This window comes from Asterias rubens, chromosome 16, assembly GCF_902459465.1.
Source record: "Asterias rubens chromosome 16, eAstRub1.3, whole genome shotgun sequence".
Lineage (NCBI taxonomy): Eukaryota > Metazoa > Echinodermata > Asteroidea > Forcipulatida > Asteriidae > Asterias > Asterias rubens.
In genome coordinates, this window is record NC_047077.1 from 8,359,063 (window position 1) to 8,370,797 (window position 11,735).

At 39.4% G+C, this 11,735-nt stretch overlaps 1 protein-coding gene across 1 annotated transcript; it reads left to right on the forward strand.

The window, feature by feature from the left end:
• The first annotated feature begins 368 nt into the window (after positions 1-368).
• Positions 369-10,868, forward strand: LOC117300567 (dnaJ homolog subfamily C member 27-like). Its single transcript, XM_033784225.1, has 7 exons — positions 369-721; positions 2,500-2,582; positions 3,515-3,584; positions 5,724-5,888; positions 6,930-7,052; positions 8,007-8,167; positions 8,928-10,868. Exons 1-7 carry the CDS (start codon positions 647-649, stop codon positions 9,055-9,057), a joined length of 807 nt encoding a protein of 268 aa, XP_033640116.1. The 5' UTR covers positions 369-646; the 3' UTR covers positions 9,058-10,868.
• Positions 10,869-11,735: the final 867 nt, after the last annotated feature.

The window sequence follows — 11,735 nt, forward strand, 5'->3', positions numbered from 1 at the left end:
GAAATACGGTGAGGAAGGGAAGAGCAGGTCGGGAACTATGGGACTCCAGAGACAACCCATTTCAAGCTGGCCGGGATTACAAAATATAATTTTTGTGAGTGTAGGCTAGGGACATTTTTGTTGATGCTCGTACGTTTGGAAAAATTATACAGGCTTCATGTGTGTAGGGATGTTTTTACTTGGGTCCAGGACTCCAGGGAATCCCACTGAGCCAGGGAAACATTGAGCAAGGATTAAGTTCAAGAAAAAACTGTGCGCGCGCGCGCGCGTACCACCAGTAACTGAGTGACGGTCGTGTTCGGTATTTGACTGAATTGCAATTCAGATTGGTGCACACGGTTTGGTGTCTGGTTGCTTGACTTCTCTTATTTCTACGGTCAATTCTACTGCACGAAACAATATTTGGACGAATTCGTTTAAATATCTCAATTTTGTTTAATAAATCAGATTATGTAATTAACTAATACTTAACATTTCTGTGCTGATGGACAGTTAGTATCCAGATGTCTGAGTTTTGCACGATGTATTGACTGTTTTGTTCTTGGGTGTCACTGTCAATGCAACGTCGTCAACTAACTATGATTGAATTGTGACAACACAGAGTCGGAATTTGAAACCGAAACAGGCAGTCAGAAAGAATTATTTTATGATGGATAGCAACGGGCTCAGAAAGACAATTCGTGTCAAAATCATCAGTATGGGAAATGCAGAAACTGGCAAAGTGAGTAATAGTGTAGGTAATGGACATGGTAAAACAATTTGGAAAACTTTTTGTATCCTGCTACTACTACTAGAGTGTAGCCCACCTTGTTGAGCTGTTAATGGCTCCGCTTTTAACATCGGTCTCATCACTGTCGTCACCATTACAGCCCACCTTCAATACATGTCTTAAACGCTAAGGAGAATCATTAAAACACGTCTGGACAAAGTCATCATTTAGTAAGCCCTGTTATGTGTCATAGTAATTCCACAAATGTAAGGAATAAAATGAGGTATGTTGGAGTAGTAAAGGACTTTTTTAAATGGGAGAAAATTGCAATCAAACTACCTCGCATTTTGCGACCTTTGAAAACTTAGCATTTAAGACATGTATCGAAGGTTGAGACCGATGTTAAAAGCGGAGCCATTAACAGCTCAACAAGGTGGGCTACTACTAGTGCTACAGGTTTTACACAAAGTTTTACTAACTGTAAGAATAGATTATCATTCATTAGTATGTAAACATGTTGTTCAAAGTGGTGGCAGGATTTGGAAACTTTGTGCAGTCGCCTTGGGCGATAATTATCATCATTTATAATACACTGTTAACATGGTTTATTGCCTCACTTCCTGAGGAGTAAATTGGTTTCACTTTCCCGCTTAAGTTTACCCTTTTAAGTTTACCCTTTTTTATTATTTTTATTAAAACGTTTAATCAAATTTTGAGTCCTTGACCGAACGTGTCTGTTATAAACTAATTTCATTGTATCCTCGCTTTGACATTTCCTCCCTGTTTGGCTCATGATTGTGTGCAATTGAGTTTAAAATCACCATGGATACTTGTACGTTTGTGGTTTTACTAACACTAACAGTCTTGACCAGTTTTGAATTACTTTTAACTTTGCAACAACCACATCAGTCAAGTCATAGTTTTTTTATTATGAATATGACTCTATGAGGCCATTATTATTGCTCAAGCGCAAGCTTTAACTTTTACATGTAGGCATGATGCCAGGTTTAATACTGTTCCTGTGTAGAGTCATCCAAGGTCAGCTACTTTGAAAGTGACTATTTGTCGCTATTGGCTTTCCCTGCCAGGTTTCTCAGTAACTTGCTTAGTGTTTTCACATATTTGTATTCTTATTATAACCATTGTATTGCATGTTCTTGTAAATCTTTGTTGTGCACTTTTTTAATACATGTGTTTTATCATGTTTGCTGGCAAATAAAATGAAATGAAATGAAATCATGCACTAAGTTTGAATAGCCTTGTGACTGTGGGTTCTTTCTCTGTGACATTTGATACTTCTTATCATTAAAGGCAGTGGACACTATTGGTAATTACTCAAAATAATTATTGGCATAAAACCTTTCTTGGGGACGAGTAATGGGGAGAGGTTGATGGTATAAAACATTGTGAGAAACGGCTCCCTCTGAAGTGCCATAGTTTTTGAGAAAGAAGTAATTTTCCACGGATTTTATTTCAAGACCTCAGATTTAGAACTTGAGGTCTCGAAATCAACCATCTAAACGTACACAACTTCGTGTGACAATGGTTATTTTTCTTTCTTTATTATCTCGCAACTTCGATGACAGATTGAGCTCAAATTTTCACAGGTTTATTGAGATACACCAACTGTGAAGGCTAGTCTTTGACAATTACCAATATTGTCCACTGCCTTTAAGCTGTGTCTCGGATAAATGCACAGTGGACAGTAATTTGATTTATTCTATGGTCGTACAAATGTTTAAATTCCTTTTTACATTTGGAATAGTATATTTTTTTCCCTTCTGTTTCAGAGTTGCATCATAAAGAGATATTGTGAGAAGAGATTTGTCAACAAGTATCTAGCAACAATAGGCATTGACTATGGTGTTACAAAGTAAGTTGAAAAATCGTTGTGGCTATTGGTTGATCAATCAATAATATTCCAATTCATAAAATGCCCATAAGACGTTTGTGGTATTAGCAAGAAGGCAAAGGCCCTGGAGGCCACAGCCTCTTTTGCCCTGGTCTCAGTCTTGATACCTCTTCAGAAGTTTCCATAGACTTTAAAATAATGTTAATTTTACTAAACAATAAAGACTTCTAATGCACACATATCCTTGAAGTCTAAGATTGCGGTTGTTCTTCTGCATCTCAGCCAAGAAAAACGCCTGTACATTATTAGCCCTTGCGTCCTAACTTGATCGTAGGCGTAATGACAGAGGTTGATTACAAGAGGGCGCTGTTTGTAGCGACTATCAGGGCGACTAAAAAGCCATGATCAAAGACTTGGAACCAAGTCTAATCCACCCAGGGTGTTCAATGCACAGTAACCCTCTAACCCCCCCCCCCCCCCCCCCCCCCCAACCCCTAAAAAAAAAAAAAAAAAAAAAAAAAAAAAAAAAAAAAAACAGTCACAACAAAATTAGTCCTTGAAAACCTGTGTGATATGCGTTAAGTTTTGAGAGATTTCAATTTTATGGTACTAAGACAAGATCAAAGATAAAGTGGATGGAGGTGCCCTTTGCAATTTGAAACTGGCCTTGCCCACTCAAAAAAAAGAAATTCCTGGTCTGCACTTGAAGATTAACACTGTGTAGCCTCTTGTCAGCATATTACGAGATTTCTGCCAAAGAGTGGTACAATACATATTGTGGTTTGTTACCTGCCTTTCACCTCTGTGTAACCCCGGTTCCAATCCCAGACGGAGCCTTTTCAGACCAGCTACCTGTTAGCTTGGCTTTTCTCTATTCTAGGTCTTTCTGCCATGTGTTTGTGACATTGACAACCTTGATCTCTGACACACAATGTTTTAAATTTTTGTTCTAGACTTGTTGTCAAGGATCGTACTGTGAAAGTGAATATATTTGACATGGCCGGTCATCCTATCTTCTATGAGGTACAGTAGGCAGGCATTTAGGACTTAATTCTTATCCTCGGGTTCAGGGAGCCAGACCAATTTAAGTGGTGGACCATAAATAATTTGTTTTTTTAAGTCAACCAGGGGTGAGTGGATCAAAATGGGGAAATGTTTGCTCAAAGGGAAGGTACACGTTTGGTAATTACTCAAAACAAATATTAACTTAAAAACTGACTTGGTAATGAGCATTGGAGAGCTGTTGATAGTATAAAACATTGTGAGAAACGACTCCCTCTGAAGTAACGCAGTTTTTGAGAAAGAGATAATTTCTCACTAAAATATTAAAAGACTTTTAGCTAGAAGTCTTTTATTCCTATCCGAAAGCTCACAATTTGTCCAACAACGGTGTTTTTTCTTTCATCATTTTCTCGCAACTTTGACGACCAATTGAGCCCAAATTTTCACAGGTTTGTTATTTTGTGCTTATGATGGGATGCACCAAGTGAGAACTCTGGTCTTTGACATTTACCAAACGTTTACAGTGCCTTTAAAGACAACGGACACTATTGGTAATTGTCCAAGACTAGCCTTCACAGTTGGTGTATCTCAACATATGCATAAAATAACAAACCTGTGAAAATTTGAGCTCAATCGGTCATCGAAATTGCGAGATAATAAAGAAAGAAAAAATACCCTTGTCACACGAAGTTGTGTGCGTTTAGATAGTTGATTACGAGACCTCAAGTTCTAAACTTGAGGTCTCGAAATCAAATTCGTGGAAAATTACTTCTTTCTCGAAAACTACGTCACTTCAGAGGGAGCGGTTCCTCACAATGTTTTATACTATCAACCTCTCCCCATTACTCTTTAGCAAGTGAGGTTTTATGCTGATAATTATTTTGAGTAATTACCAATAGTGTCCACTACCTTGAATGGTAAGCTTCAGGCATGATGCCAGGTATTAAAGCTGTTTATGTTATGGGGCCATGCAATAAGTTGAATGGCCTTTTGACGACTCCTTATCATTAGCTGTGTCTCATATCAATGCACAGTGGGCAATCTTTTTATATTTTTGGGCGGCACAACGTGTTTTGCTCAGAGTGCTGTGTAAAATTTGCAAGTCCTGGGCAGGCACGCCCAGCACCGTTCACTGTGGCTACAACACTGGCACTCTGGGTTTGTATTTTGGGGAAAAGTCCACAAGACTAAATGACTTGTTGCTCAAAATGTTTACTGGACCAAAATTGTTTTTCCAAAACCAAAATCAAAATGAGAAAAGACATATTGACACGTTTCTTTTCCAATTAGGCCTAACTCTTTTTATTTGAACAATCAGTAATTACTTATGTTTAAGAGAGCGCCATCACGCGGTCAAAAATACAGCGCAGTCCAGTGATGTTAAATTTGAATTGGGTATCAGGAATATTGATCTTTGGTTTTACCCCTCACTGCACTGAGTTTTACCCCTCACACCAATCACACTGTATACTCAGTACTTTACTGAGTTTTACCCCTCACACCAATTACACTGTATACTCAGTACTGCACTGAGTTTTACCCCTCACACCAATCACACTGTATACTCAGTACTTTGGTTTTACCCCTCACACCAATCACACTGTATACTCAGTACTTTACTGAGTTTTACCCCTCACACCAATCACACTGTATACTCAGTACTTTACTGAGTTTTACCCCTCACACCAATCATACTGTATACTCAGTACTTTGGTTTTACCCCTCACACCAATCACACTGTATACTCAGTACTTTGGTTTTACCCCTCACACCAATCACACTGTATACTCAGTACTTTGGTTTTACCCCTCACACCAATCACACTGTATACTCAGTACTTTGGTTTTACCCCTCACACCAATCACACTGTATACTCAGTACTTTACTGAGTTTTGTGAAAACAAAAATCGCAGGCATATTACTCAGGTGAGTTCAAATCTCATACATCTTGGATGAGATTTTGTTCACAGAACTCAGGAAAGTACTGAGTATACAGTGCTTACACACATCGGTGGATTTTATTTTATGGCAATGACCCCTGGACAAATAATTGATTTGTAGTCCCCACCTTGAAGTGGCTTTCAGGCCTTGTGTGTCTGGCGACTTGCAATGAAAGGTACAAAAATGACTGAACTGAATTGTGCTGATTTGTTCTGACAGGTCAGAAATGAGTTTTACAAAGACACTCAGGGAGCGATGTTGGTGTATGATGTATGCAACAGAGGCAGTTTTGAAGCTCTTAATTCATGGATTGCCGAAATGAAACAAGAGATTGGCGCCCCATCAGAGATGGAGAAAGTTTTCTTCTGTGTCTGTGCAAATAAGGTATGTAGTAGTCCAGGTTTTAAACAAGGTTTTGGCTTTTGCTGAACCAACCTTGTGTTACGCATTTGCTTCGGTTGCCCGGGGTTGTATACTCCACAGCTACTCAGGGAGCTGAGAAAGATAACAGGAATGTTATAGACCCTTTGCACAATGCAGAACGCACTTCCTAAAGCAACTTTCTAGCCGCCATGACAGGGGCAAAGTGGTGACATACGTATTTTGCATGACTGTGTAAACAACGAGTGACCCGTGGGGAAACTTTCTGATCGTTTGGAGGCACTATGACGAGCGCCTCAAGTGTTACTTTGACCCCTGTCATGGTGAACGGAAGTTGCGTTAGGAGGTGCGTTTCGCGCTGTGCAAAGGGTCTATTGGCACAATGACCAGGACACTAATGTACAAGCGCATTGAGACAGATATTGGGAAATGCGCTATAATAAGAACTTATTATTATTATTATCATTACTTGAACTTGGGAAAGTACTGAGTAACAGTACTAACACACATTGGTGTATATGGGTAAAACCAAAAATGAATATTCTTTATCCTGATGCAAACTTAACATCTATTAATGCGTTGCAGTACCTGTTGCTTAATATAGGACTTAAACTGCCTCTAGCTACCGGGAAATCTCTGTGGTCTAGTTCATATGACACTGCTCTACAATAGACCGATCCATTAGGCTCCGCCCATGACGCACGTGTGAGCAAGAACACGTGAGCCTCTCCAATGCCTTTCTGCACAATCTGCCGCGCGCGCCAAGAATACGCGCACGCATGTCGGACCTTATTTGTCGACCTTCGTTGCGTTGTGATGGAATGTGGCGGGGCTTAATGGATCGGTCTATTTCAAAGGTGGTGGGGTAGAATCCCACCCGAGATATGACTGTGATTTTTTTTCACAGAACTCTGGGAAGTCCTGAGTAGGACCTATGCAGTGCTAACATACATCGGTGTATGCGTAAAACCAAAGTTAATATCCTTTATCCCCGATGCAAATTGAACATCTATTATTATTTATTACTTGATAATTTGTGTTCAGATTGACAGGGGAAATCAGAGGCAAGTAGAGGAAGGTGAAGGGAGGCTCTGGGCTGATGAACACGGTTTCCATTATTTTGAAACGTCAGCGCTGACTGGTGAAGGGGTTGGTGATGCTTTCAAGGTAAGTAGCTCTTCAGAGCCCCAAAACTTGCTAAGCATAGACAAATATTGCTTAACAGAAACAGGTTACCAGCCAAAATTTCATTAGGTTTACAATGTTGTGACTCAATTTTTGCTCTGCACAGAAATTTGTTAAGCAGTATTTTCTGCTTAATAGCTAGCTCTATAAAACTGGCCCCTGCGCCCAATTTTATATATCTGCTCACCAGAAGCAGGGAATTTTGCACTTTCTTCAAGCGTATTTCAGGGGTTAGCAGGGAATTTTGCACTTTCTTCAAGCGTATTTCAGGGGTTAGCAGGGAATTTTGCACTTTCTTCAAGCGTATTTCAGGGGTTAGCAGGGAATTTTGGCCGGTGGGCGTGCGTACTCCACATGAGGTGTTCTTCACTTAAACAGAAATTCGGTAGGTGCCCTGCAAGTGTACAATGGCGATTGGTGATATTGTGTTTGAAAAAGCCTTTGGAGTGCCACGGCAGCCCAGGAATGTATACTGCCCATGGAATTGAGAAAGATTACAGAATGTTTTTGGCACAATGACCAGGGAACTAATGAAAAGCACATAGAACAAGCGTTATTGTAAATGTGCCATATAATGTAATAAGTAGTTAAAAATATTATTAGTTTATACGTTGATAGTTTTGAAAGGTTATTCAGTTTGGTTTTACCCATACACCAACGTGTGTTAGCAATGAGGATTCAAACTGGCTGTAGCTACCGGGCAATCTTGGTAGTGTAGTTGGTATGACACGGCTCTAGAATTGCAAAGGTCGTGGGTTCGAATCCCACCCAAGTAATATGCCTGTGACTTATTCACATGAGATCAGGAAAGTACAGAGTAAGGTGCTAACACACATGTATCTGTGCACACTGTGTGCGCACCAAAATGAATATTCTTTATCCCCAATGCAAATTCAACATCTATTGAATGAGGTTGTTTACTTTTGTTTGTTCCAGGAGTTGTTCAATGGTCTGGTTACAGCCTATGAGAATGGTGGTAGAGCAGTGCGGATCCAGACTACTCTTGGCTACACCAAGGACCAGGTGGAGACCATACAGAGACTGAAGAACAGTAATAATGATTATGAGAGGCTGGGTATCAGACCTGGTGCATCAAAGTAAGTAGGGCTTGTAACTTGTTTGTTGTTTTTTGCTCAAATGGTGCACGCAGGGATGTGTTTTCTCTGTTTCAACCGGAATTCCGTTTTCTTTTGCCCCCCCCCCCCTCCAAAAAAAAAGAGAACATTTTTGTTAAGATCAAATTCTTAAGAAAAAAAGGAGATAAAACCATTATAATGCCCCAGATTGCAGAGTAGGGTTTTTAAACCACATATAAATGTTAATATTGGGCTTCATGGTGCAAGTTTTCGAGCTTGCATGCTTTCTCGCTTTGCGCTCAGAGTTTAAAATTTTTTTCCTCAACAATCTATCACATCCCTGTGTTGACTTTCGGTCTGATAAGTATCTTTTGATTCTGTTGTCTTATACTCACCCTTGATGCAAATAAGATCAATCTTCGCTAAGTGCTTATTCAAAGTTCAAACAGCTCGAATGTTAACCTCATAGGCATTTCCCCATTTCAATTCCGGTCTTGTAAAACAATGTTTTGGTCTTTAGTCAATATTTTGAGCTACAATAAGCCCTGCAGTCTGGATTTCTCAGGAGTAATCAAAACATTTGTAACCCATAACATTTTTAAGGTTTATATTTTCGTTATAACCTACAACTATATTACCTAATTCAATTAATTGATCGTTTTAAAGATCAAAATAAAACACAGGGTAATTTAACCAAGATGAATATTTTTTATTCCCGATACAAATTTAACATCTATCAGACTTTTTTTAAAAGAAATTTCTAACGTTTTTTTTTCTTCAGAGATGACATCAACAAGGCTTATCGTAAAATGGCCGTCATCCTCCATCCCGACAAGAGTGTAGCCCCTGGGAGCGAGGAAGCATTTAAGATTCTTGTCACTGCGAGAACCAATCTCCTTAAGAACAGATAAAGATCACCATCAACCTCCATCCCAACAATAGTGTATTACCTGGGAGCGAGGAAACGTTTAAGATTCTTGTCACTGTGAGAACCAATCTCCATGAGAACAGATAAAAGAGACCATCAACCTCCATCTCAACAAGAGTGTAGCACCCGGGAGTGAGGTTGATGAAGATGAATTTGGCTTGTGTGAGCGCATACTCCACAATACTAGGTATTATATGCTTACACAGCTAGCGCAGAACTTCGTTCAGCAAGTGGAGAATAGTGATCGTTTGGGCAGAATTTTGTAGAAGCAGAGAGCCACGCCTTCAGATTTTGTCCTTCAGATGGAATGTGAAGCCCTAGGTCCAGTGCGTTGTGTATCAAATCCTTTCTAGTCAAAAGGACCCCCAAGCAAACCAGCCAAAGACGCACAGTCCAGTGACCTTACCTTGGGGATTTAAAAGATAAGAGACGAAACCCACGCTGCATAAAGGATACACAAACAGGGTGGCAGCTCGCCGAGCCCTGCATTACGATCAATTTCATTGGCTTTCAGATCCACAATTTCTTTTTAGTGAATACACGCGAGCCTAAACCTCAACCAATCACAAAAAAAGGTTTACATTGTTAGAAAGCTGACAAGCCAGAGAGAAATGACTCCAGAGATCTAAGCTCACAGAAGGGCGCTATTTAATGTTATGATTATTTTAGTACAGCAGTTTTTGGCTACTCGCGGGTTTTACACAGGAAACGGGTCAATTTTTGACAAAACAGGCAAGTTTTAGCATGATTTACGCGAGTGAAAAACAATTTTTTGTTCAGTGTTTTTTGCATTTTCTAAAAGTATGCAATGTTAGGGTCATAATGTTGCAAGAACTAAGGTATACTTTGTTAAATAATGTTGTGGTGGCGATAGATGTGAAAAAGGACCCGTTTTTCAAGGTTTTTAGATACACGTTCTCATAGAGATGTCACGTGAAAACTGTCCAGTGGCTTTAGATCCCCAAAGGAATCCATATGTGTAATGCCAATGAAAGAACCCAGTACATATTATGTACACTTATTGTTTTGAGAAGGGGGGTTTGCCCCGTTGTTTCTGGCACTGGCTGGCGTGTGTGCCGGAGCACTTTGTAAACCCTTATAAGATGCTGTAGCATTCAGTCTCAATGAGACACTTGAGCGCCTTGAGCACCTTGCTGGTGGATACGTGTGCTAATATGAGACTACATGTACAATTTTATTATTATTACTATGCCTATTATTTCTTTACTCGCTGTAAACGCAAGAAATTTGAATAGCACGAAGTAATTGGGGTTGTTAGTTTTGTTTGTGTGTTTTTGTTGACAGCATTACAAATATTGGGTGTAAATCGATTGTATGCATAATGGTCATTTTGTAGGTTGGAAACCAAAACACAATTCAGTTGTCAGGCCTTGAACTTCATCAGTGAAAGGGCAGGAGATTTTTATTTTAGCAAAGTTCATTTTCATTGGAATATCTTAAAGTCTTTTGGGGAACTTTTGAAGGGGCACCAAGGCCAAGACCAGGGCAACCAGAGTCTATGGCATGTTATATTTTCAGGCCAAATTGTGAATGCCTTTTACAAGCCAAGACAAGAGTTTTTATTGTGTGCAGTGTTCAAGTTTTGTTTATTTTTTTACATGGTCGTATTTCCGTCCACCTTTAAGGAGCCAATAACGTGTGAAGGCTGCAGCTGAAAATCAGCTGAAACTTCTTTTTTATATTCTTGCAAAACCTACAGGAAGAAATAGTTGTATTCATGTTATAGGAACACGTTGCCTGAATCGGACATGTTGGTCTTTGAAAAGTTTTTGAAACCGTTTGTTATGAGATGCATATGGTTAGAAAGATGTTTTAAAAGTACATGTAGAATATAATGATCAATACAAGTATCACTCGAAATTGCGTTGTTTTCCTTTTACCTCGTCGACTAACACGGTCGGCCATTTATGGGAGTCTAATTTTTTACTCCCATAAATGGCCGACAGTGTTAGTTCGTGAAGTAAAATGAAAACCACGCAATTTCGAAGCAAATTTGTGTGGATCATTGTATTCTACTTTTAAAACATCTTTCTCACCATATGCATTTTAAAACAAACGGTTACAAACGCTTTTTAGAAGACCAACTCGACCGATCAAGGCAACGTGTTCCTTTAAGAATGCGTTTAGTGTTAACCGTTTTAGTTCCTAACATCTCTTAAATAATCCGTCCATATAACTTTTGATTTATCTGGTATTCAAAACAAAAATGTTTCTCTATGCAAAGAATAGATTCACAAACCAGCCTAATTTCATGAAGCAGAAAATACTGCTTGACAAAAGTCTTTGCTAAGCAAAAATGAGTGGGGCACTTGTCACAATATGTGAACTTAAAGGGTGGCTGCAGTTTTTTTTTTTTTCATTTAAACGATTAAACATGACTTTTTAAACCTAAAATATTTTATTTTATTATTTTTTATTAAATGCGCAAGTATTTTAAAAATGGTTTTCAAGAGATTAGGGGAACCCACCCCGCCCCTAAAAGGGAGCCTTCATTTGCATAAATGTGACGTCATGTCGGTAACCTGAGCCGACGGGCCCCCTGGCTGTGTGCACATAGAGACGTGTGCACTGTGTGGCCTGGTACCTAGGCGCGTGTAGTTAGGGACCAGACTTTTTTTGCCGACGATATGTTTGAATTCC